Source organism: Furipterus horrens, unplaced genomic scaffold (genome assembly GCF_987537825.1).
Source record: "Furipterus horrens unplaced genomic scaffold, mFurHor1.1.pri manual_scaffold_7, whole genome shotgun sequence".
Classification (NCBI taxonomy): domain Eukaryota; kingdom Metazoa; phylum Chordata; class Mammalia; order Chiroptera; family Furipteridae; genus Furipterus; species Furipterus horrens.
The window spans coordinates 56007780-56035760 of record NW_028327177.1 but is presented as its reverse complement, the minus strand read 5'-3'; the positions used below and the strand labels follow the sequence as shown (position 1 = coordinate 56035760).

The window sequence follows — 27981 nt, the reverse complement described above, 5'->3', positions numbered from 1 at the left end:
CATCATTATCACCAGTGTTTTGAACTCTTGTCTGTTAGGTTGGCTATCTCCTCGTTGCTTAGTTCTCCCACTGGAACCTTGATCTGTTTCTTCTTTCGGGCCACATTTCTCTGTCTCCTCTTGTGTTTTCCTCTTTGTCTTAGGTAAAACTATCGCACCTGTTATGTTTTAAGGTGCGGAGCCTTAGATATCTGTCAGTACTGGGCGATTTGTTTCACCATGTTGTAGCGCTGTATATGGGGAAGGGGTCTGAGAGAGAACAGGGCCGCTTGCTCAACACTCCTCCCTTTTCCAGGTACTTCTCTTGCTTCTTGTATGGGACTGACACCCCTCTAGCTGTTGCCCTGGTTGTCGTTCCCAGAGTAGGTAGATCTGCAGATGTTCTAGGACCCATGGAGGGGGAGGGTCTCTAAAAAAATGGACTCTGCTGAGATACTGGCAGTTTCTTCCTCTGCCCCAACCCCTGCTGGTTTCACAGTCAGAAGCAATGAGGCTTTTATTTTCCCCAGCACTGAAACCATGAGCTGTGCGGTTGGTGTGGTGCTGGGAGCGCTCCTCAGGTGTCTCTCCCTACTTTTTTAAATGTCTGACTGTGCTTTCTGTTGACTGGCCACAGCCGCTGTGGTCACTGCCGCCTGTACACCATGTCCTCTCTACCCCAGCTCCATCCCTCCTACCTGTCTGGATGACTATTTCTTCTTTATATCTTTGTTGGACTTATGTGCAGCTCGATTTTCTGGAACTTTGGGTTGTCTCCAATTTTGAGATAGTTGTAGACCTTCTTAGTTGTGGAGGGAGACACAGTGTGTCTACCTATGCCACCAGTCTTGGCCAGAAGTCTCAGATTGTAAACTTCTTGAAGGTAAACAAAGGTTCTAGTCCTCCTGATAGTAAATGCCTAGTATAGTAATTGCATATAGTTGCAGTCAAATGTTTGAGCAAAGGAATAAAATAAATAAAAGTGAGTGAATGATAAAATATAGGCCTCTTGATACTTTGCTGCATAATATATGTTTCTCTTCATGGTGGTACTTTCATAATTTTTAAAGGAAAATAATCAGGAATCTGAGAGGATAAGAATATTCAAATAAAACCAAAAATATGTCAGTACTTATGAAAAATGTAAAAATATTACTTAGAGCTTTTATCAATGCTTATATTAATATGACTTTAAGTACTGCAAAGCTAGAAGTTAAGTCCCTGTTTCTGAGACTTAAATTGTGAAGCTTTCTGTACAGTGTTTTTGCCCTTTTCTCAGAACAGTGGAACTGGTTAGGCATGGTGGCTGGTCCATATTTACCATGGAGGTGTGGCTGAAGGCCTCCCCCAGATGGTGAAATCTGGGGTTGGGGGATCTTCAAGCAGAATTCCACACTTCTCAAAAACCCCACTACTAAACCAACAGGGAATGTTCTGCATGTGCCTTTCAGCCTTATAAGTGACTCTTCCAAAAGAAACCATCCACAACTCCAGTTTCCTGAGTCTCAAAAAAATATGACCAGTCACCACCTTGAAACCCATAGCACCATCAAAAATGATAACACCAGGGTCTCAACAAATAATGACTTCTACCACCTTAAAGTATATACCCAAATTAACAAGTGTCTCACAAAATACATCCCAGATATCAACATCCATGATGACTACAACCCACAGTAGTTCGGTGACTTGTGTTTCTTCATCAGTAATAGTCACAGCAAGTATACATTTTAAAGGAAGGATCAAAAATTTACATCAGCAGCTCTTTTGGTGGTATTGCATTAACTCGGGGAATTTTTTTTTACATTGGATGCAAAATGTATTATTCAAGAAGAGGCATTCTATATAGAACCATTGATGAACACGATCTCATCATTTAAGGAAATCCAAGTACCAGTGGAAGGAAGATTGATGCAAGCCTATCAATTAGTTTAAGATAATAATTCTCTTTGAAAATAGTAAAAACAGCCTGTGCATATAATGTACAATATATTATATAACTGTGTTAATATTCCTCATGATTACTAATGGTAAAAAGGGTTTGATATGGGTTTTTAATGAACATTTGGAGTATACATTTAATGCAATAATTAGATTCACTTTTAGAAAATAGTAAGACAAGTCCTGTCCTATTTTCTTTTAATTGGACGACATCATTAAAAGGCACAGTGCCATCTGGGCATACAAATAAAGTGCTTGTCACAGCACTCAGGATGTTGATTGTGTTTATTTTTCACACATAACTTCAGTGCTATTCACAGCTGGATATATCCTACTTACTATTGCCGCACACAAAAATTTTATGAGTAAACCAGGTCTTATGCATAATTTTAGTTTAAGTGTCTCTTCAGAGAGCATCAGTATTTTATGTTTTAAAGTTTAATACTTAGTTTAGAATCAAAATGCATGCCACCCTCCCCACAACCTTCACATAAAATAAAACCAGTAACAATACCTGGGCTTAACCCTGTAGGCCAATGGAGAGCCTGTTTTTTTATTAATAACTTTCTTCAAGTTTTCAATAATTGATATAATTATCTTTTTTTCTGTAATATCAGTAAGTTGCAATGTATAACATAATGTTTTATTATTTTTTAAATATATTTTACTGATCATGCTATTATAGTTGTCCCAATTTCCCCCCTTTGCCCTCCTCTGCCTGGTATCCCCTTTACTTCCAGCAATCTATCCCCCTTAGTTCCTGTCCATGGGTCACGCATATAAGTCTTTGGCTACTCCATTTCCTATACAGTAGTCCCTCTCTATATCGCGGTTCAAATATCGCGGCCTCACTGTATCACGGGATTCTTAAAAATATTATATTTAATTATTTGTCGCGGATTTTTCGCTAGATCATGGGATTTTGCTGTACTGTATACGTATGTTGTTAAAGTTACGTAAGTTTAAGAGTGTAGAATATGTTTTAAGAACATAAGTAATGTTTATAAAAGTGGAAAAGGTTAATGGAGTGGGAAAGGTTAATAAGGGACTGGGAATGGTTTATAAGTGTGTGGGAAGGGTTTATAAAGCCTTAAAATATACATAAATACTAAAATAAATGTAAGGTTCCTACTTCGCGGATTTTCACCTATCGCGGTGGGGGTGGTGGTGTCTAGAACGTAATACCCGCGATAACTGAGAGATTACTGAACTGTTCTTAACATCCCCTTGTCTTATTTTGTTCCTACCAGTTTGTACTTAATCCCTGCACCTTTTCCTCCATTATCCCCCTTCCCCCTCCCCACTGATAACTCTCCAAATGATGTCCATATCTATGACTCTGTTCCTGTTCTGGTTGTTTGCTTAGTTTTTTAGATTCAGTTGTTGATAGTTGTGAATTTATTGCCATTTTAATGTTCAGTTTTCATCTTCTATTTCTTATATATTTTCCTTTAACATTTCTTGAAGTAATGGCTTAGTGATGGACTTCTTTAGTTTTACCTTGTCTGGGAAGCACTTTATCTGCCCTTCCATTCTAAATGATAGCTTTTCTGGATAGAATAATTTAGGTTTCAGGTCCTTGCTTTTCATCACTTTGAGTACTTTTTGCCAGTCCTTTTTAGCCTGCCAAATTTCTTTTGAGAAATCAGCTGACAGTCTTAGGGGAGCCTCCTTTGTAGGTAACTCTCCTCTTTTCTCTTGCTGCTTTTAGATTCTCTCTTTATCTTGAAACTTTGGCATTTTAATTATGTTGTGTCTTGGTTTGGTCCTCTTTGGGTCTAGCTTGTTCGGGCCTGTCTGTGCTTCCTGGACTTTTATGTCTATTTCCTTTGCCAAATTAGGGAAGTTTTTACTCATTTTTTTCAAGTAATTTTTCAATTTCTTGCTCTTTTCTCCTTCTGGCATCCTTATGATTCGGTTGTTGGTACATATGGAGATGTCCCAGGGGCTCCTTTGTCTATCCTCGTTTTGAATTCTTTATTTCTTTTTGCTGTTCTCATTGAGTACTTTCTTTATCCTTGTGTTCCACATCATGATTTGATTCTCGGCTTCATCCCCTCCACTGTTGGTTCCCTGTAGATTTTTATTTGTTTTGCTTAATGTAACCTTCAATTTTGCCTGGGTCTTTTTTATGCTTTTGCAGTACCCAATGATTTCTTTGAGCATCCTGATAACCAATGTTTTGAGTTCTGCATCTGTTAGGTTGTTTATCTCCATTATTTTTTTTCTTTTTCTGGAATTTTGTTCTGTTTTTTCATTTGGGCCATATTTGTCACTTCAGTTTGGTAGCCTGCCTATGTTTGTTTCTGTGTATTAAGTAGAGTTCTGTTGGCTCCCTGTCTTAGTAGCGTGGCCTATTGTAAATTGTATGGAGTGGAGCCTTAGGTAATTGCTAGGGCACCACTCTGGGCTCTGTGTAGAGAAAGTCTAGGAGAGGGGGCAGTGCTGCTGCCTGACCTCTGGAGATTTGCCCAGGAGGAAGCTGTCTCCCGGCACTCACCCTGTTGCTAGGCACTTCAGTTTCTCCCTATGTGCCACTGGTTCCCTTCCAGCTGTTGCCCTGGTGCTGAAGCCCAGAGGGTTTGGGTCTGCGTAAGTCCTAAGACTGTTGCAGGCCCTTTAAGAGGAGTCTCCAGAGAGTCTTGAAGTTTCTTCTGCTGCCCCAACCCCTCCCTCCTGGTTTTTATAGTCAGAAGTTATGAGGGCTTGTCTTTCCGTTGCTGGAACCCTAGGCTGGATGGTCTGGTGTGGGGCTGGGATCCCTCGCTCCCGCAGTATCCTTCCTGATTTTTGTCCACCACACATGAAAGTGGGACCGCCATTCAGCATATCTGCACTTCTCCATGCCACTTGGCTTCTCTGCTCCTCCTAACTGTCTGGATGAATGTAGCTTCTTTAAATCCTTGGTTGTCAGACTTCCAAGGATAGCTAAATTTTCTGATGAATCTGGGTGATATTTGTTTTGTAGTCTGTTTGTAATTTTTGCTGTAGTTGTGTGAGGAGGTGAAGCATGTTTACCTTACACCTCTATCTTGTCCAGAAGTCTGGCCTTAGATAATCTAATATAATATTTTAAAGACTTAGTTGTTAGTATTAAATAAGTTCAGTAGTCTTGCTACTGCGAGACTGTTGTTACCAGTGAAAATGCTTATTTCATATTTAGCTATTGTACATTTAGATAGAATTAAGAGATGTAGAGCTGCCTTTAATATATAGAAACATTTAGTGTAGTGTAAATACACTTAAGAACCCCTTATGATTTCATAATATCAGTTAGAACTCTATGTAGTCAGAAAAAATAAATTAATGCTCTGTTTATCAACCAGAGGATTGTGGAGCTCCACTCAAGTTATTAAATCTACAGGATGAAAATGCATTTTTCTGAACTGTTGTTTTTACTCAGAAACTTAGGAGTACAGCATTTTTATATTAAAACTCCCATGTATTTTGAAACAAGTTCTTATGAAGTTTTAAAACAGCAATTTTTAACACATGAAACTTCTGTTTCCTTATTTGGGTATATTCAGTCCACTCTTCTTCCTCCCTTGCTGAAGAGGATCCACTTGAAGATATACTATGTTAATGAAGAGAAAAGGCACAGTATTATAGGGACACCAATATTAGCCAACATATTTTAGAGGTTTTTTCCATTTTACAATTTATATTCTAGTGGTCAAAATTAAGGGTCAAGTTTTGACAAAAGAGATATTTAGTCATACTAAACAGTTTACATTCAGTACTATTTTGTGTTAGTTTCAGATGTACAGCATTAGTGCTTAGACAATCATATACTTTATTAAGTGTTCCCCCTGATAATTCCAGTACTCACCTGGCAACATACATAGTTATTACAGTATCATTGACTATAGTTATTCCCTATGCTGTACTTTGCATCCCCATGAGTATTTCGTTAGTACCAATTTTTACTTCTTGATCCCTTCACATTTTTCACCCAGTCATTCAACACCTGTCCACTCTAGTCTAGAGAACCACTAGTCTGTTCTCTGTATCTATGAATTTGTTCATTTATTTATATTTTTCTCCAGATTCCACATATTAGTGAAATTAAATGGTATATGTCTTTCTCTGACTGACTTATTTTACTTAGCACAATACTCTAGGTCCATCCATGCTATCACAAATGATAAGATTTTGTTTTTGTTTTATGGCTGAATAATATTCTCTGTATATATGTATCACAGCGTTTTTTATACACTTGCCTATTGATAGACACTTAGGTTGCTTCCATAGCTTGGCTTAAAGAACACTGCAATGAACATAGGAGTGCATATATTCTTTTGAGTTAATGTTTTGGGTTTTTTTAGATGTATAACCAGAAATGCAATTGCTGGGTCTAAGGCAGTTTCATTTTTTAATTTTTCAGGACTTCATACTGTTTCCCACAGTGGCTGCACCAATCTGCATTCCCACCAAGAGTGCATGAAATTTCCCTTTTCTCAACATTTTTAACAACACTTTTGTTTTTGATTCCCATGACTGTTCTCTAACTACCAATCTGTCCTTCTCAATCCCTTCACCTTCTTTACCCAGGCTCCAAATCCTCTCCCCTCTGGCTACCATTAGTCTGTTCTCTGTATCCACACGTGTGTTGCTGTTTTGTTTATATTGTTCTTCAGATTCCATATATAAGTGTAATCATGGTTTTTGTCTTTCTCTGACTGACTTATTTCCTTTGTATAACACCCTCTAGGTCCATCCATGCTGTTGGCAGCTGATAAGATTTCTTTCTTTTTAAAAATATTTTTATGGCTGAGTAATATTCCAATGTATGTATATACCACAGCTTTTTTATCTCCTCGTCTGTTGATGGGCACTTGGGTTCCTTCAATAGCTTGGCTATTGTAAATGATGCTGCAGTGAGCATAAAGGTGAGCATAATTCTTTTGAATTAGTGTTTTGGGTTTATTTGATATATACCCAGAAGTGGAGTAGCTGGATCATAAGAGCCTTTCTTATGTTGAAGTATGTTCCCTCTGCTCCTACTTTGCTGAGACTTTTTATAAATGGGTACTGATTTTGTCAAATTTTTTTGCATGTATTGTATGATTATTTGAGTTTTAAAATTTGCTGATATTTTGTTGAGGATATTTTCACTTATGTCCGTCAAGGATATTGGCTTATAATTTTTTTCTTTGTAGTGTCATTATCTGGTTTTGAAATTAGGATAATGCAGGCCTCATTAAATCAGCTTGGGAGACTTTTGTCCTCTTGAATAATTTATAATCGTTTGAGAAGGACAGCTGTTAGTTCTTTGAAAGTTTGGTAAAATATACCCGTGAAGCCATTTGGTCCAGGACTTTTGGTTTATTGTGACTTTTTTGATTACTGCTTCAGTTTTGTTAACTGTAATTGGTCTTTTCAGATTTCTTGATTCTTCTTGATTCAGTTTTGGAAGATGGTATGTTTCTAGGGATTATCCATTTTTTTCAGATTGTCCAATTTGTTAGCATGTAATTGTAATATTTTCATATTAGCCTTTGCATTTCTCTGGTGTCAATTGTTACTTATCTTTCATTCCTGATTTTATATTTTCTGGGTTCTCTTTTTTTTCCTGTTTGAAGCTGGTTAAAAGTTTATAAATCTTGTTATCTTTTCAAGGAACCAGCTCTTGGTTTCATTAATATTTTGTATTTTTAAAGATTCTATTTTGTTTATTTTTGCTCTCATCTTTATTATTTCCTTCCTTCTACTCACTTTGGGCTTTGTTTCTTCTTTTTCTAGTTCATTTAGATGTAAGTTTAGATTTTTCATTTTAGTTTTCTCTTGTTTCTTGAGACAGGCCTGTATTGCTATGAATATCCATCTTTGGACTGCATTCTCTGTGTGCCATAAATTTTGGGTTCTTGTGTTCCATTTTCATTTGTCTCAGGGTATCTGTTGATTTCTTCCTTAATTGCATTATTAACCCATTCATTGTTCAGTAACAGTTATTTGGCTTCCATGTGTTGTATGTTTTTGTTTTTTTCCTAGAGGTTGATTTCTCGTTTCATACCGTTGTGGTTAGAGAAGATGGTTTATATGATTTCATTGTGGTTTGTTTGTTTTTTGTTTTTTAGATTTTATTTCCTTTTAGGGAGATGAGAAGGAAGGGAGAATGAGAGGGAGAGAAACAAGGATGTGTGAGAGATACAGTGACCTGTTGCCTCCCGCATGCCCCACTCGGGGACGTGGCCTGCAATCTAGGCATGTGCCCTGACTGGGAATCGAACCAGCGACCCTGTGGTTCGAAGGCTGGTGCTCAGTCCACTGAGCCACCCCAGCTAGGGCTGATTTCAGTGTTTTTAAATTTATTGAGACTTGTTCGTGGTGGTCTAATGGGTAGTCTATCCCAGAAAATGTTCTAGGTGTATTTAAAAGAGTATTTAACTGCTTTGGGGTGAAATGCTCTGATAATATTAATTAGAGATTAATTTGGTCTAGTGTGTCCTTGAAGGCCGCTGTGTCCTTGTTGATTTTCTGTCTCTGTCTGGAAGATCTATCCATTGATGTCAGTGAGGTATTTAAAATCTTCTGCTATGACGGTATTAATGTCAGTTTCTCCCTTTATGTTTGCTTTGTATATTTAGGTGCATCTGTGTTGGGTGATAAATGTTTACAAAGGTTCTATTCTCTTGTTGGAATGCTACCTTTATTGTAATACTGACTGGTGTTGATGGCCTCCTTCAGCCTTTTTTTTTTTTTTTTTTGGTCTGGGAAGTGCTTTATTTTTAAATTTTTTTCTATAATTTTAAATGATAGCCTTCCTAGGTAGAATCTTCTTGGTTTTAGGGCCCTTGCTTTTAATCACTTTAAATATTTTGTGCCAGTCTTTTCTGGCCTGAGATATGTATTTCTGTTGAGAAATCAGATGAGAGTCTCATGGCAGCTCCTTTGCAGATAACTAACCATCTTTCTCTTGCTGCTTTTAAGATTCTCTCTTTAGTCTTTAACCTTTGGCATTTTAATTATGATGTGTCTTGGTTTGGGCCTTTTTGGGTTTATCTTTTTGGGAGTGTCTGTGTTTTCTGAACTGTGTGTCTTTTCCTTTGCCAGGTTATGGAAGTTTTCAGTCCTTATTTCTTGAAATAAGTTCTCAGTCTCTGTCTATCTTTCTTCTCCTTCTGGTACTCCTATAACATGAATATTATTATTATAATTATTATTTTATATGTAATTTTATGGTTTACCAAAGACTCAAGTGTATATCCCTATTTCCTCTCATTTTTAAAATTGTAGATACTATAAGAACATTAGAAAATAAAAGACAAATGAACTTTTACTGTCCCTTCCTGTCCCTGCACCTATGTACGATGCCACTTTAAAATGGTAAAATTTGGGAGACGGGGGACGTGGGCGGGGCAGGGGAGAGCAATGGGAAAAAATGGGACAACTGTAATAGAACAACAATAAAAAAAAGGAAAAAATACCATAGTAAAAATTTTAGAGTAAATCACTCTAAAAGTGAATGTGATTTTGTATTTTACTTCTTTCACTTTAAAACTGTGTCAAAAACATTCATACCAGAAAAATTTATTTAAAACTATACATATTTGTGAGGCTGGCATTAGAATTATTTCTACTTTACAAATTTTCAATTTGGAGGCTATTCTGCCTTTATTCAATTGAAAGGTAAACCAAAAAACACGGGGCGAGGGGGTGCTGCTGGTGGAAGAGGATGAAAAAAACATCTGGACTTAGTGACCACAGTAATTCCCCTTCTATCGTTTTACAGCCACCCCTTACTACCCCAGGACTTCACAGTTCTCTCCAGCTAGTTCTTTGATCTTCCCTCTGGAGCTGTACACTGCCTCATCATGCTTCTCAGTCTCTCCCTTTCTAAATTTCCCAGAATAGTCTCATTCTAATTCCCAGTCAAGAGATCTCCCACCAACTCTTAATTTATCTGACAGCAACCTGACCTCTCAGGACATTCAGTATTTACCCCTCTGTGACATGAATATTATTATGCTTGATGTTGTCCCTGAGGTTCTTTATCCTCATTTTAAAAAATTCTTTTCTTTTTGCTGCTTTGAATGGGTGTTTTCTGCTACCTTATCTTCTAAATAACTTATTTGATTTTCTACTTCATCTAACCTGTTGTTGGTTCCTAGTAGTGTATTCTTCATTTCAGACTAGTTCTTTTTATGGTTTCCATATTCTTTTTTATGCTTATTATATCTTTTTTTAAGTTCTCACTGAGTTCGTTCATTCTTCCCTTAAGTTCCTTAAGCATCCTTATAACTTTTGTTTTGAACTTTGTATCTTGCATCTTGCTTACCTGTGTTTCATATAGTTCTATTCCTGGGGATTTCTCTTGTTCTTCCATTTGGAGCATGTTTTTTTTGTCTCCCCATTTTGACTACCTGTTTGTGTTTGTTTCCGTGTATTAGGTAGGTTGTTTCCCAGTCTTGGTATTGCTGCTTTATGTAGTAGCTGCCTTGTGGGGCTCATTAATACAGTCTTTCTGATCACCTGAGTGAGGTGCCTCAGGAGTACAGTATCCCTGGGTTTGTGAGGGTTTGTGAGCCTTCCTGTTATAGTTGAGTCTTGATTGCTGTTGGCCTGTTCGTTGTTGGGATTCATCCTCAGACTGACTGACTTTGTTTGACCCTGCCCACGTTCAACGTGCTGCTGTGCAAGGCCTGGTCCCAGAAGTGGAATTCGCCCCTGCAGGTGATTGGTAATAGCTCCATATTTCTGTGGCCCAAGATTTTCAAGCATTTTTTATGAAGTGCAGTAATTAAAGTAGCTAGTGTTTTTAAATTAAGTACTTATTGGCTTTTGATTATATGTTTAGAATGATTACTATGAATTAGTAAATGTAAGAAATGTTTTGGTTTCAGCAAGAGACAGAAGATATCACTTCTTTCTTTGTGCTTCATAATTGCTTGTATATGTGTGTATGAGAGTGTGTGAACATGTGCTCCCACCAGAGCCAAAGAGAGAGGATTCTCAGGGCATTTACCTAATTTTTTCAGGACTTGTGTAGTGGGGCTGGAGGGTGTCATGTTAGGTGCTGTTGTGAACAGAAAACCACAGGATCCATGTTTTAGAGAGGCCAGGCCAGTGATCCTAGGAAAGTTTGTGATAAATTTGGAAGAATCGTGGTTTGATTCCATGGACTGGAAGTCAAAATGATGGCAAAGACCAGGTTTAGTGAAAATGAGACTGGTAAATAGAAAGGCTAGGAGATTCTAGGCACAGAGGAAGATATCTATGTTAAGATTTTAGAAATAAAGTAAGGAGTCATGAAGTTAAAGTGTACAGAAGTAGAGATACGAGAATGGTTTGTGGATTGTGTGACACTTGCCAGGGTTTCGGCAAATAGGTGAAGGGCATGTCCTAGGAAATTTGTTTTAAAATTGAGTAACTCTCCAGTTGAGTATTAATGATTATGTACTAGTGCTAACATGGGAGAGATAGGGCCCCATTGGTTAGAGTTCAGAACGGGAAAGAGACTGACTGAGGACCATGGGTGGGGCTGCTTCAGCATTCTAGAAAATAGTACCTTCTAGTGCATTTTAAAAGATGGACATAATTCTGTTCTTTAAAAATCATTCAAGAGTATATGTTAATGAAAATGGACTTTTATGAACTTTCTGATCATGTCCATTTATTTGATGCAGTGTTCTTGGCTAGGAACAAAAATCTCAACTATTCTCTTCATAATGATTTCCTTGTGATTAATTTATGCCAGTATAAAATTGATTAATTAGGAATTTCTATACATGTTCTATACTGTTAATATTTGGTATAATGCTTTCTTTAGCGTTTTCATTTTGAGAGGTTATTAGATTCAGCATTTTCTGGGGCAGAATGTTTTTATAGAGGCAATTTTGTCTTTTTTGGGAAATAAATTATAATTTAGAAAAAGCTGCATTTGAATATGTGGTAGCTCTTATAATTGTGAGCTTTTTGCATTTACATTGACATTTTTTTGTATAGGAGTTAAAGTTCCTCGTAATTTTCGCTTGTTGGAAGAACTTGAAGAAGGACAAAAAGGAGTAGGCGATGGTACGGTTAGCTGGGGCCTTGAAGATGATGAAGACATGACACTTACAAGGTGGACAGGCATGATTATTGGGCCACCAAGGGTCAGTGCTATAAATTATATATTTTTTTCTATTAATATTTTTTCATTTTACAGTAAGCATTTTATTTTATAATATTGATATTAAATAATTATGATAACTTCTAATGAAACAATTACTCCCTTTTTATTTTGTATGCCTTTATTGATGCTTCCCTTGTGCAAGGTATAATGCTTGATTTGGGGAGGAAAGATTGATATGGTTGTTATTACCATCAAGGTGTTTGCAATTTAGTAGAGAAGAAAAAATAAATACAAATGACAGACTCTAAATATGGCAGAGAAAGTTCACTACGGGACTTTAGAATATGTTTCTTCTAGCTGGAATAATTGAGGAAGGCTGAACAGTGGAGGAAGTTGCCTTTGGAATGAGCCTTAAAGAACTGACTGGTAGGATTTCAGAAGGTGGTGATGGGGATGGAGAACATTCCAGATAGAGAGGAGAAAAGGTGAGGAAATGGAGGGGTTATTTGGGAGGAGCAAACAGTCTTATCTTGACATATATTACTAACCCACTATGTATAACCAATAATTTCTAAATTGGTTTCTGTTGAGTACACATTGCTTTTTGCTTGATGATATTTGACTCACCATGTAAATGCTATAGGCTCCAGTTTCTTCATCTATAATATATATTGAAAAGTCTGTGATTATTGCACATTTTCTAGTGATATTGGGAACAAGCCCATTGTGTTTTCTTCTTAGGTCTTTCTGAAGTTTGTGAAGTTTTATTTCTACTCAAAATTTGTTCAGATTGGGAAACTTTATACATTGCGTTCCTACTCAAACGTCCTATTTACTACACTCCCTGCAGTGAGTCATAGAAATATGTATTGTATGATGTTTAGACTTGCTGGAAAAAAACACAAATTTGAAGGTTTGTGATGAAAACATTTCACCGATTTTCCTATTGGGTAGAGTTTAGATTTCCTGTTGATTATTGTAAAATAAAAATGGGTCAGGTAATTAGCAATGTTAACTTTAAAGGATACATTAATGTATGTTTTATATTTTCTGGTATTCCTTTGCCAAATTTGTATACACTACTATAAACTAAAAAATTTCCCCATCCCTCTGCTCTGGTTTTTCCATAAGACTTTTGAAGAAGGAAATATATTGATGATTAGAATTTTTGACATATAACTTGGTACTTATAATCTTGATTTTCACTGCCTGTGAATATTATTACCATGGTCTGTTAGGTTTTAAAAAAAAGTGGCTTTAACTTATGAATATCTTCCTTAATTTATAGTTTGAACATTTGACAGTGTGAACTTGATGGAATATGAAGTGGAAATTATTTAGATTTTTTTTTGCCCTGCTATGACTTCCAGTTGACTTGAAACTTTAAGAATGGTTTTGGAACTTATGTCTAAGTTCCTCAGTGATTTTTGTGGGCTGTTTCAAAGCCCAGTTCCCAAATGTGGAAGAGCAGCTTCTGCTTGATCTCTTGCCCAGCTGTGGTCAAGTCACCAGTGGGACTCTCCAAGCTGGCTGTCTTTTCTGGTGTCACAGAAGTGCAGGAAGCTCCCATGTCCAGACTGTGCCCAGTGTCAGGGAGGGTAGCGTCTGCTTAGCAAGGAGGGCCACATAGACCAGAGCTGCTGACTGCCAGTCCATGCTTCTCTTCCAGTGTGTCCTCTGCTTTCTCTGGGTAGTCTTGGAGCACTTTCTCACTCTTGGGTGCCAGGAAGAGGCAGAAGGGGAGTACCTTGCAAAGGCACAGTACACCCCATCCTAACCAGGCTGTTCACCACACTAATTTTCTGCCTTGCATCCTCTCTCCAGTTATCTCCCTCACTGAGGCATGTGGGACTAGGGGAAGGTGAGTGCGCACAGAACTCATTCATTTGCCATTTAATAAAACCTGCCAGGGTAGATGCCTCATATTAGTTGTTTTCTGTTTGGAAGATGCCATATTTAGAGCAGTTTTGTTCCCAGCTTTAGATATCCATATTCAGCCAGGGTAATAGGAAAATTCTTACCTTAATATACTACTACGTGGTTAGCTGTATTTTTTTTTTTTAATGTTTTACTGATTAAGAGTACTGTTTTTTTGTGTGTATTATTCCAGTATCTGTTTGGATTTATGTGATTAGCAATTTCTTTTTTCCATATATGTTTGTGCGTTAAATTTTATGAAGCAATATTTTTTAGCATTAGCGGTTTAATTACTTTCCCTTATATGTATGTTTCTTTATATGCAAATGGAGGTACCATACCCATCTTTTGAAGTTTTGAGAATTAAATGAGTTAATAATAATTAGACAGTAGGAGAGTATTTGACTATGACTAATAATTATTAGTCCCTTTTACTGCTCTCTTCTGTTTTTGTTCTTTTGTTAGGTAATAGAAAGACTTGGCTGTTGATTTAAAATTTAGAGGTGAAAAAAAATTAATCTAGGGTGTTAAAAGGTAGTATGATGTTTACTCTGAGCACTGAAGTAGATCATATAACATATAGTTCTTCAGGTTTTTTTTAAATTGAGTTTTAATATACATACAGTGAAATGCATAGATATTACCACGAGTTGTGACAAATGTACCTTGTTACCCACATGCTTATTGAGATAGAGGACATTTCCATCACTCCAGAAAGTTCCCCATGCCCCTTCACATCCCTTTCCCACCCCAGTCACTACTTTGTGCACCCTGTAGTTTTGACTGTTGTAGAACTTTTTATAAATGGAGTTATGCAATATGTTCACTTACCAATCTGCTTTTGACTCAGCATAATGTCTCAGATAGTCATCTGTGTTGTTCCATGTACAAGTCGTGTTTCTTTTTATTACTGAGTAGTATTTTACTTTATGACTGTACCATAATATAGTTATCAGCTCTCCTGTTCATAGGTATTTGGATTTTATCTACTTTCTGCTCTTACAAATACTGTAAAGCTGTTATGAGCATTTTTTTTTACAAGTCGTTTTATGAACATGTATTTGTCTCCATTTCTCTTGGGTAAGATGCTTAGGAATGGAATTGCTAACTTATAGGGTAGGTATGCTTACTTAATCTTCATAAGAAAATGTCAAATTGTTTACAAAATGGTTATACCATTTTTGATACCCAGCAAAATGAGAGTTCTGGCTGTTTCCACATACTTGGAATATTTTTAATGTTAAGGAATTTGGTGGGGGCTATTATTATTGTTTTTACATTTTTTAATTTTTAAATACATTTTTAAAAGATTTTATTTATTTTTAGAGAGAAGGGAAGGAAGGGAGAAAGAGAGGCAGAGAAACATTGATGTGCGACAGATACATCAATCTGTTGCCTCTCACACACCTTCAGCTGGAGACCTGGCCCGCAACCCAGGCATGTGCCCTGACTGGGAATCGAACTGGCAACCTTTGGGTTTGCAGGCCGTCACTCAATCCACTGAGCCACACCAGCCAGGGCCTTTTTTTTTTTTTAGTGGAAGTGTTCTGGGGAGGCCGATGTTCTTCGAGATTGGAGAACCAAGTAAAACTAGGTGTTTTACTTGAGACCTGATTTTAGTTCTTTTTTGTATTATCTAAAGCACTGGTCATATTATTAATATGTTTTCCACTGAACTGTGATGAGTTTTATACAGCTGTTTCTTTTTAAAATATGGAAATATTTAAAATATATACAGGATTGTTGCATACATTTTAAACTGTAATAGTTTAATATCCCAGATCTGACCTCCACTTGGGAGTAACTCTTACTTAAGGGAAAGGAAGCTGTGGATCAGTTTTGGTAAGTGAAATCCATCCCCAGGTTATTGTAGATCCCAACAGGCATTACATTTTTTAAAAAGATTTTACTTCTTTGTTTTTAGCGATAGAGGAAGGGAGGGAGAAAGAGAGGGAGAGAAACATCAATGTGTGGCTGCCTCTTGCATGCCCCTATCTGGGGACCTGGTCTGAAACCCAGGCTTGTGTCCTGATTGGGAACTGAACTGGCGACCCTTTGGTTTGCAGGCTGGCGCTCAATCCACTGAGCCACAGCACCCAGGGCCCTTTCATTTATTTTTTACCTTTCTGTTTTAATTGTATAACAGTAAGTTAACCAAGTGAGCAAGTTCTGATGACAAAGAAAGAGTTAATTATAGGCATGAAAATAAGCCATGAATAATCTGGAACCATAAAGTCTGATAGCTCTGGTATGGTAATACTAAACTTCCCAATTAAGAAACCCTATTTTTTAAAAATTATTTTTAGAGAGAGGGGAAGGAAGGGAGGGAGAGAGGGAGAGAAACATGAATGTGTGGCTGCCTCTTGCGTGCTGCCAGTTGGGGACCTGGCCTGCAACCCAGGCATGTGCCGACTGGGAATTGAACCGGCGACCATTTGATTTGCAGACCGGTGCTCAGGCTAAATTAAAAAAATCAGTAAAATGATATGAAAACAAAGTTAGCTATTTTATTTCTGAATTAAGATAATGGAATTTAATGAACCAGAAAATTAGTAAAGTAGTAATATAAATATAACTAATAAGAGGCATGCAATAATTATTTTCTTGCTGTAAGTTACAAGTATAATGTAGTGTTTTTCCTTTTGCTAGAAGTTATTGATTGCCTTGTAAGTGGGATAACCATATAATTTATCGCCCAACCAGATCCTTTTGAGAATGAAAAGAAGCACTATTAATGTTAATACTGGAACAATAGGAATAAATAGAATTGTCCTGGACAAATGGAACCTTTGTATGCGTGACACAGTCAAGTAGGCCCTTCCCCAATAATGTAAGCTTTTTAGTAAAACCTAAATTTAAGAGGTTTTCTTCCTTTTAATTTGTTACAGGCATTGTTTGTATCACAAAAAGCAAGTTCTTACCATGTTGATGTGATTATATAGAATTATTTTATAAAATCTCTGCTTTTTAGTATATTTGCTGCATTTTTTCTAATCATATAGGTCAAATAAATTTGAATGTAGAAAAATAAATTTTTGATCACATACACAATAATATCAAGTACATTCAATTTTGACTTTTTATTAGAACCTGAATATTATTGTTATTTTTTTTTTTTGCCTTCCAGACAAATTATGAAAACAGAATATATAGCCTGAAAGTAGAATGTGGACCTAAATACCCAGAAGCTCCTCCATCAGTTAGATTTGTAACCAAAATTAATATGAATGGAATAAATAATTCCAGTGGCATGGTAAGTTAAAGTAAACATTTTATTTATAATATTTGTTTATTTATTTAAATTTCTTTTTAAATTGTTCTGATTCTTATATAACCTATAATAGATATTCAGGAGAAAGTTAAAATAAAAGGATCTTTGTTTAGATGAAAGTCTAAAGTTTACCTTATGTTGTTTTTCTCTTACAAATCAACCCATCCTATAACCTTCATGTGTATAGATGTGATAGCAACACTTCTCTTGGGGTTTTATTAATTTCTTCAGTCATAGTTCATTGAATCCTTATTTGGTGAAAAGATGACCATTAGTTACTTTTTTCTGAGTGTTATTTTTCTTCAGAGTTAAGTTATTAATATATTTGGTGACATTAAAAGGATGAATATTCATGAAAAGGAGATTTTTCTTTGAAAAACAAGTATGTCTGTATTGGAACAAATAGTCATAGTTGAGTACTGTTGTTTATTTAAAGCAAATAAACCAAAATGACACACTACTGGAGTCACACAAGAAAGTTGGTAGAAATAGCTAAATTTCCAATATGAGTAGGTTGTTAGATTCAGACTTTAAAGGTTAGGTTCTTGAGGTGCCATGTTGAGATCACACTTACATACAACACCCCCACTATTATTAGGGTTTTCTGGACCCAAGGGTAGGTAGGACGACGACCATGTCCAGCTTGAAGCAGCTAGAGGAGCTTGAGACCTTCGCCCATTGTCCTTTACAAGATTACAAAGGGTCTTAATATCTGAGGGGGGGGATAGTTATTTTTTACGAACCAGGGGTACGGACTTGAGGGGGGATTGCTGGGGAAGGGAGATGCTGGGTGGAGGGGAGTAAAGGGGAGAAAATTGGAACTGTTGTAACAATATAATCAATAAAATACATTTAAAAAAAAGAAAGTAAAAAAAAATTGCATTGAATCTATAGATTACTTTTGGCATTTTAATGATGTATGGACATTATAATGATGCTAATTTTTCTTATCTATGTACACAGTATATGCTTCCACTTATTTATATCTTCTTCAATTTTTTCTTCAGTGTTTTGTAATTTTCTGAGGCAGGTTTTTTATCCCCTTGGTTAAATTTATTCCTAGGTACTGTATTTTCCTTGTTGCAATATTAAATGGGATATTTTTTCTTAAAAAAAAAAAAAAAAAAAAAGAAATCATAATAACATAATTATATTAGAATGAACTTTACCTATCTTAGAATATTATAGAATGATGTCAATATTCTTAACTTCTGTGTGCTCCTCCTTATCCCATTCCTGTGTTCTCTTTCTCCATCAAGGATAATTAACATCTTGAAAATTTTCTTTTAAAGCCAATATGATTAAGTGGAAAGATTGCTTTAGTTTTGGATTTGTACAGCATTCCTTTTCCCACTGCTATATTCTCTACTCCCCTGCCCCATGCCAGTACACACACTAATATATACTTCATGCAAGGCAAGCATTCTCATTCAGTTATCTGTTTTTTACAGAGGCAGGGGGGGAAAAAAACCCACTAGTTTTAATGTGGCATTTATTTGTGCCTCTAGATCAACTACAGTTTGTAACTGTGGACTGGAATTATTGTCATAGCTGTTTACACTATGGCATCATCAAGTACTCCTTGATTTATCTTACAAATAAAATCTATAGAACCTTTATTTGTCTAATGGGCCAAGGTTTGACTGCTGCTGTGTTAAATTGCCTTAGCATTAAAAAAATCTTAATATAGAAGGGGGAACTCCCATTACCTGTTCTAGTGTGAGACTTCATACCTTCTCAGGACCACTTAGCACCTTGATCAGGATGCATATGGCCCTCTGCTGAAGTTATACCTGTTTCAGACAACTTAATATTTCACTCTGTTTCAGTCTGCAAAATATTTATGGAAGAGAGAAGGAATTTCTTGCCTGTTTAGGATCTTGAGTCCACATAGAACCCGGACCCAATTACTAACATACTTTGGGGACATACAACAGTGGTCACTATTACGGAGGCAAAATGTGTTCATTTATCTCAAATATTGCCCTTAATAACAAAGGGTTTTTTTTTGTTTTTTTTTCCCAAGCATCTTTCATGAAAACAACAGAATCGTAGATAGAATTGATCCTTTTGAATTAAATTTTCAGTTTCAACCTTCAGGCACAGAAGAAAATAATGAAAAATCACCATGAAAGAGTTGGTGGCCACCTACTGATTTTTCTTTTTTTTTTTTTTTTTTTTTTGGCAATATTTCTAAATGTTTTGTTTCTATGTACAAACACTTTCTCCCTAAGCATTTTTGGATTTCAGAGAAATTCACTTCTATTAAAATGAACAAAAACGGTAGAAAAAGTATTATAATTATTACCTTTTTCACTGAATTGTCTATTCATGTTTACTTTTCTGCTTCTCATTCACTAGTTGTTTTTCATTCAGTTGCATATGTTTTCTATTTTTTTTTTATAACAGTCTGAATTCTACTCTGCCCCAAGTTTCAGGCTTATCTTTCTTCTCCAAATAGCCATATTGACTCATTAACATAGGCAGCAGAGTGAAGAAACTTGATGTTTTTACCTCTTTTTAATATCAGAATGTAACTTGTATTCAGTTTATTTATATTTGCATATTTTCAAGTTTATCCAATGAAATTTGAACAAGAACACTGGTATTTAATGAGCTGATAAATGACTTTTGAAAACACTCACATTGGAATAATACATAGTGCTTAGGTTGCATGACAATATTAGTATGTCCATACATAATATCATTACTAATGTTTTTATTTGTTAGTTAATTACACTGATACATTGATAAATTGCAAATGGCCCTGACAGAATCTCTCTTTTCTTTGCCCTTTCTCTATTTGCTGAAGAAATTGTGATAAATAAAAAAAAATGTAGATCAGCACTTTAAAGAAATGAAAACAGCTTTCTGTTAGTGCTATTTATTATTTTGAATTTGTAAATTTTGTAAAATAGAAACATTTCATAACAAGAATTTTACATAAATCTCAAAATACTTGATAAGTTTTCTCTACAAATTATTCTGTTGGTACTTTGAGTGAGTAAAGACAAAAAACAAACTACCTCCACTTGTTATATTAAAGTCAAAAGACAAGAGTGGTATCAAAATAAACCATTTCTTGAAAGTAAGAGAGTTGTCATGGATGTCCTGTGTATGGGGACAAACTTCCACAATTTTCATAGATGAGAGCTAAGTAACTTTTCCTGTGTGTGCAAAACTTGGAGCAAGAAGCAGGTCATTTAAGTGTGCACAAAGTTCCCCATGATGGCAGTATAAAGTAAGGGAAGGAAAATGGAATTAAAATTAAGTTGGTCACACAGAGATGTATCAGAAGATTCAATTAAAGCTGAAGTGGTTATCTTCAAAAAAAAAGAAAAAATATTTTTTCTTTTATATTTACTTTTCTTTATAGTTTTACCTAATTTATTAACTTCTGTACACCTATGATTCCTCCCTCCTTCCCTGTTTACTTTCTGTCTCTATGTATGTAAAACCATGAATTTATACCTATATCCAATTCTGTTCCAACACTACAGAGTTCATTTCAGATCTCATCCTTCCCATAATTGTAATTCTCTCCTCCAACAGTGAGAGATTTTTCTAAACCACAAATTGTGTCATGTCACTTACATTCTTTGAATTCTTTAATAGCTTCAGCCACATTGTGCATGCTTCTTGCCATGGCTCATCAGCTGACAGTACACACTGCCCTGTACTCCTTTATTGGGCTCTAGCATGTTTGCACTTTCTGTTCTTCTGTCTGGACATCTCTACTCTGGCTAATCCTAACAGATTCTCAATGTAAATGTCACTTTCTTAAAGAAGTCTTTCTTGAGTTCCCAATCTGAATTATATCTCATGTTACTCTATTATGTATAGTTGCATTGTTGTTGTCCTTTGTAGCAGTTACTGTAAATTTATTATCAACTTTTCTCTTGTTTCTATTTTGGGTGTTTCTAAAAGAAATATTTCTGACATACAAACCAATTTTAGAGAATGATATAACCCACATCCTCCACCTACTTTTGTCATATCTTAACATTTTTATCTTATTTGTAACAGCTTTTTTAAAAGACTACATTATAGTTAACGCTTTGTGTGTCTTTCCCCAGTTGCCCCATTCCCTCTTTTCTCAGAGGTAGTCCCATCTTGAACTTGCAGTTTATAATTTCTGTGCTTGATTGTTGTGCTTTTACTATGCACGTGTGTATACCGCTGTATTGTGTTATTTTTGTGTGGAATCATGTCACTGATTTTTGAGATTTACCCATGTTGAGTCATGCAAATTAGATTTTTTTAAAAATTGTTTAATATTCCATTTTCACTTGCTGAGCATTTAGGATTTTTCAGTTTTCTCCAAAAATATTGTACAGGTGTTCTTGTACCTTAAGGCAGTCATTCTCAGGACCTGATGTTTGTTTATTGGTTCCAATGTTGTAGATAAATACTTATGTAAAATAAACTTGAGTTACTAGAAAAATGAAACAAAAAAGACAAAATACAAGGTCTGATTTTTTTCTTTTTTAAAAAATTAATTTATTTATTTTTCTATTATTACAGTTATCCCACTTTTTCCCCCATTGCTCCCTCCTCCCCTGGCCACCTCTTCTCTCACAGTCCATTCCCACCCTGTTACTCCATTGTCCATGTCCATGGGTCATTTATACTAGTTCCTTGACTAGACCCTTCTCCTTTTTTACCCCCTCCCGCCAGGACACTGTCAATCTGCTCCTTGTTTACTTGCCTCTGGTTCTATCTTGCTCATTTGTTTGTGGTGTTCATTAGTTTCTGTATTAGGTGATATCATATGGTATTTGTCTTTCACTGTCTGGCTTATTTCGCTAAGCATAATACTCTCCTTTTCCATCCATGTTGTCGCAAATGGTAGGAGTTCTTTACTGCGTAGTATTCCATTGTGTAAATGTACCACAGTTTTTTAATTTATTCATCTACAGGTGGGTACTTAGGCTGTTCCCAGCACTTGGCTATTGTGACTACAAGGTCTGATTTTTTAAAGAGAAATTTCTCTGTCATATTGCTGTAGATCTCTGACCCCTACTCTCAATTCCTCTGTTATCTTTTCATGGGCTAGTGAAAATCAGTTCAAGGCCTAACACTAGTCTGTGGGACATACTTTTAATAGCATTTGCTCTAGGGCATACACCTAGAAGTGGAATATCTGCTGAGGTATAGGGCTTATGTTCAGCTTGATTGAATATTGCCAGGTTGTTTTCCACAGGGCTGTGTTTATGTCTGTCCTACTAGCTATGTGTGTAAGGGTACCCTGTGAATGTACATTCCCACCAGTACTTCATAATGTCAAACAGGAGTGGGGATTTGAAAAGTGAAATAAATACTGACTTTACTTATTGGAGTATAGGTGTGTGTATAGAGGATTGAGGTAGGGTGAATATATTGGGCATGAGTTTTTTTCTTGATTGATATCTAAGAATTTAAATTATTACTTTTATAATTTGTAAATAAATAGCAGGAGATTTCACATTGATTATTGGTGATTGTACCAGGATAATTTTATATACTTTGAGGTGATTTAAGTACTGGATGAGTTATGAGTGTTGCTTTAGTCATTTTAGTTTATATTTACTTAACATAACTAGTCAGAATTATTTTTTGTGGGTGGTTAGCACTATAAAGCATAAATTACAGTACTTTATGCTGTGAGGTCTCAAGTTTTGGCGGTTGTCGTATATTATAGAATGATAAGATCCAGATTTGTTCTGACATGATATTTATTTTCCCATGCTCTTCCGTCTTCCTTTTTATTTTTCTTCCCCAATTTTTATGTATTCTGTTGGTATTTGACAAGATTTGCAATCACTTCTGTTTATTTAACTGTCTTAATTTTACAGCTGGAAGTGTTTGTTTCTGCTTTGGAAAGAACTTGGTATTCTCTTGACTTATTTTATAAACTTGTTCACTTATGGAATCTATTTAAAATAGGCTAATGGAGTTGCTACTCTTTTTAAGTTAAAGCATTAGAGGAAGCATTTAAAAATATATCTTAACATTGTTTCAGTTACTTGTCAGAAATTATAAAAAATTTTTCTTTTCTTTTTTTTAAATAGTTCTATTGTTATGTAATTCACATACTATACAGATCACTCATTTAAAGTTTGTAATTCAGTGTATATTAGTGTTCACAGGGTTGTGGACCTATTACCAGAATCCAATTTTAGAACATTTTTATCTTTCTCAAAGCAACCCCCTTACACATTAGTTGTCATTTTTCCACCCCACCTCTCCCACACTAAATAATCACTAAAATACTTTCTGTCTTTATAGATTTGCCTATTCTGGACTTTTTGTATAAATGGAATCATACAATATATATCTTCTGTGACTAGCTTCTTTCACTTAATGTAGTATTTTCAAGGTTCATTGATGTTGTAGCATTTATCAGTACTTTATTTTTATTGCTAAATACTGTTCCATTATATGGCAAAATCACATTTTGTTTATCCATCACCTGATAGATATAACATTTTAAAAAGTATTTTATTTATTTATTTATAGAGAGAGGGAAAGGGAGAGAGAAGAGAGGGAGAGAAACATCAATGTGTGGTTGCCTCTCGCGTGCCCCGAACTGGGGATCTGGCCTGCAACCCAGGCATGTGCCCTTACTGGGAATCGAACTGGCCACCCTTTGGTTCCACTGAGCCACACCACCTAGGGCTCTTGTCTGTTTTTTTTTTTTTAAGTAGTTGAAAACAACAGAATTTATTATCTCACAGTTCCTGTGGGCCAAGAGTGTAGGAGCAGCTCTCCTGGGTCATATGGCTCAGTATCTCTCATGAAAGACTGCAATCAAGTTGTCAGCCTATGCTTTGGTCTTGTCTGAATGCTTCACTAAGGAGCGATCCAATTCCAGCCTCAGTCTTTTGGTTTGTTGAAATTTTGATAGTTCGTTCGGCAGCCGTCCGTCTCGAGAGACGATGGTGTAGCTTCTTAAGAGTCTATCTGCACCGCCGAGAATGGTTGTGCAGTCCGACTCGGGAGTGACACGGTATCTGTCTCCTCCCGTGTTGAATCGACATCTTGCGATGACGCTGGAGTGTCCTCTCCAGTGAAGCTGAAGCTACAGAGCCTGGGCAGGGTGATATGGAGGGTCTGCTGTTGCCCATGCAGCAGACCCCCCCTCTCTTCGCAGCTGAGGGATCCAAGGGAAAGACGGAGTCAATACAGCTTGGCTTCAGGTGCGCCGCAGGAGTTGCCGGTGTTGACTACAACGTCGAACCGCCTTAGGGACTCCGGCTCCGGATTTTCTGTCGGGGTTTACTCCCTTAGCCTTTCCCCTGAAGAGGTATGCCGCAAGGCAGCGGAGGTTTTTTTGGAGTCAGAGTTTTCCTTCTCTGATGTGCCCTGACTGGAAGATCGAACCAGCGACACTTAGCTCGCAGGCCGACGCTCAATCCACTGAGCCAAACCAGCCAGGGTGAAATTTTGATAGTGATTGTATTGAATCTGTAGATAAATTTGAGGAATATTGTTATGTTAATATTAAGCCTTCTAATCCATGTGCATGGGCTCTTCCCATTTATTTAGGTCTTTAATTTCTGTCAACAACTTTTTAAAAATAGTTTCAATGTACAGGGCTTATGCTTTATATCTATGTATTTTATTTTATTTTCCCTACTGTAACTAGTGTTGTTTTTTTACTTTGATTTTCAGATTGTTTTTTTAAGGTACACAGACATACAAGTGGTTCTTGTGTGTCAATCCTGTATCCTGCAGCCTTGCTGTACTTGGTTATTAGCTCTAATAGTTTCTTTAATGGATGTCTTAGGATTTTCTTTATACAAGATCATGTCAACTGTAAATAGAGATAGTTTTACTTCTTCCTTTTCTGTCTGGATGCCATTTATTGATTTTGCTTGCCTGATTGCCTGTTTAGAACCTCCAGTACTGTCATGAATAGCAGTGATGAGACTGGAAATCCTTATCTTGTTCCTGGTATCAGGAGGAAAGTATTTACTCTTTTGCTACAAAGCATGACGCTACCTGTATATTTTTTATAGATGCCCTTAGTGTTTTTATCATAAAAGGTTATTGGATATATAATATGGCATATTACATTGATTGACTTTTTAAAAAATGTTTTATTGATTATGCTGTTACAGTTGCCCCAATTTCTTTTCCCTCTTCTCCCCGCCACCCAGTGATCCCACTCTCTCCAGGTCCACCCCCCCTTAGTCCATACCCATTGGTTGTGCATATAATTCTCAACATATTCCTGTCTACTCCACTCCCTCCTACTATGCTGCTTAATTCCTGCATCATCTCCCTCCCTTTCCCCCCTTCTCTCTCCCCGCTGACCTCCCCCCAGTATGTTCCCCATACCTATAATTCTTTTTTCCCTCTTGTTGTTTACTTAGTTGGCTTTGTTTCGATTCCCTGGCTTCTATTGTTGGTTGTTGTGATACAGTTTTCATTTTAAAGTTCATAGTTTTGATCCTCCTTCTTCTAAACAAGTCCCTTTAACATCTCATATAACAGTGGCTTGAATCTAATGAACTCCTTCAGTTTTACTTTGTCCTGGAAGCACTTTCTCTGCCCTTCTATTCTGAATGACAGCTTCACTGGATAGAGTAATTGTGGTTGTAGGTTTTTGCTTTTCATTCCTTTGAATATTTCTTGCCAGTCCCTTCTTGCCTGCAGAGTTTCTTTTGAGAAATCAGCTGATAGTCTAATGGGTACCCCTTTGTACATAATTTTGTTCTCTCTTGCTGCTTTTAAGATTCTCTATTTTTAATTTTTGAGATTTTGATTATAATGTGTCTTGGTGTGGTTCTCCCTGGGTCCAGTTTATTTGGAACTCTCTGTGCTTCCTTGACCTGTACGTCTATTTTCTTCCACAAATTAGGGAAGTTCCGCTTCATTATTTTTTCACATAATTTTTCAATTTCTAGTTCTTCTTCTTCACCTTCTGGCAACTCTATAATTTAGATATTTGCTCTCTTCTAGTTGTGCCAGAGGTTTCTAAGATTCTCCTCATTTTCCTCACTTTTTGTTTCCTCTTTCTGCATTGGTTGACTGTTTGTTCCTTCCCTGTGTTCTGATTTGTTGATTTGATCCCTGGTTTTCTTTCCCTCACCACTTGTTTCATATGTGTTTTTGTTCATTTCAACAGGACTAGCCTTCATTCCTTCCCTGTCTTGATTAAGTCCCGCTGTTATTTCTGTAAGCTGTCTTATAACTATAGCTCTGAACTGAGCCTCAGAAAGATTATATATCTGTTCGTCCGTTAATTCGTGTATTTGCTTTCTGGTCAGCTGTGCCACTGGGATCTCTATCATGATCAGTGCCATCTGACAGATTTTGTTTACCTTTGCTTCTTGGGCGGGGCTGTCACACCTCCTATGCTATAGGGGGCAGAGCCCCGTGCACTCATCACTACCAGGTGACCCTTCTCACCACGCTGTGGCGCTTTGTGTGGGGACGGGGGTCCAAGATAGATTCCTGCCATTCTCTCTCGGCTGAGAGATCAGGAGCCTCTTCCTCCCTCCCCACGCTCTCTGGGCCTCACAGTTTAAGGCAATGGGGGTCTGTCTTCCCCAGTGTTGGAATCCCGAGCTGACGGTTCTGGACTGCAGTTGGGGGTGCTCCCCTGGCGCTTCTGTCTGTGCTTACCGCTGTCCTGCCGCTGTCGTTGCTGCTGTCGCCTCCAGCACCGCTTGATCTCTCCGCCCTGGCTTCACCTCTCCTACCTGTCTGGGCGAGCACCACTTGTTTGTAACTTCATACATCGGACTTCCATGTAGCTTTATTTTCTGGAATTTCTGGTTATGTCTGGTTTTGCAGTAGTCGTATTCCTTCTTAGTTGTGGAGGGAGATGGAGTGTTTCAGTCTAGGCCTCCATCTTGGCTGGAAGTCCTACACTGATTGACTTTTAAACTATTGAACCAACCTTGCATTTCTAGGATGAAACCCATATGGTTAGAGTATATAATCTTTTTAAATGTTACTCAAGGTCAGCTATTGGTAAGAGTTTATGGCCTTCTCAGGTCATTGCAGTCTGTGCACAGTCCTATGCATGTGTGGTCTTCTAGATTTATAGGCATATGTTAGAACTTTTCAAGGTCCCTACAGACATCTGTAGATTCCTCTGAAGTATTTTGGTTGCCTTCCTGCTTGCCCTGTTATTGCCTACCCTGGCAGTAGAGATGTTAAACAATTGACACTGCTTTAATGCCGTGGTAGGGGTGGTGCAGGTGGGTGGCAGAATAGGTAGTACCCAGTGGGTGAGTTCTAAGGTCAGATAAAGAAAAGCCCTGTGAATGGTGTTTTCCAGGTAACTGTCAGATAGGTGAAGTGATGGCAGATACATGGTAATGCGGCTTTGAAGGAGCTCCAACCATATTATGTCTTCCATAGTGGAAGATTAATTTAGTATGATTTATAGAACACATTGAAAAGAAAAATCTGAAAGCAGAGATCAGGCTCAGAGTCTTTCCTAAATTCCAGTGGAGATAATTTCCCAGATTTTTGGTAGAGACATTGGGAATGGAGAGGAACCCTCCAACCTTATTTTATCAAGAAGAAATTAGTAAATATGTTTACAGTGTAGTTAATTAACTTTTTAAAATTTCTGATGAAGTTCACTACATGTTTATAAAATTTAGAAAAGCACACACACAAAAGACACAGATATTTTGGAAATAAAAGGAGTATTTTCCCTAAATATTATATGAACCTGTAGTTTTATAATATTGACTTTTGTGGAAAGAGCCAGGATATGAATTTTTAAAAGGACATTAAAATGTTTACTAAATTGATGCCATAGTACTTTAAACTTGGTAATTCATTTATTTTCATTTTATTCTTTATCCCTCCTTTT

General features: G+C 36.7%; 1 protein-coding gene across 2 annotated transcripts in view; it reads left to right on the top strand.

The window, feature by feature from the left end:
* Positions 1 to 27981, top strand: part of UBE2V2 (ubiquitin conjugating enzyme E2 V2) — a 229210-nt gene that overhangs the window by 29090 nt on the left and 172139 nt on the right. For both annotated transcript variants that reach the window (XM_090283713.1, XM_090283714.1), the window contains exons 2-3: positions 11866 to 12014; positions 17019 to 17144. In XM_090283713.1, the coding sequence (XP_090139839.1) occupies positions 11866 to 12014; positions 17019 to 17144 (275 nt within the window). The remainder of the gene's footprint in view (positions 1 to 11865; positions 12015 to 17018; positions 17145 to 27981) is intronic.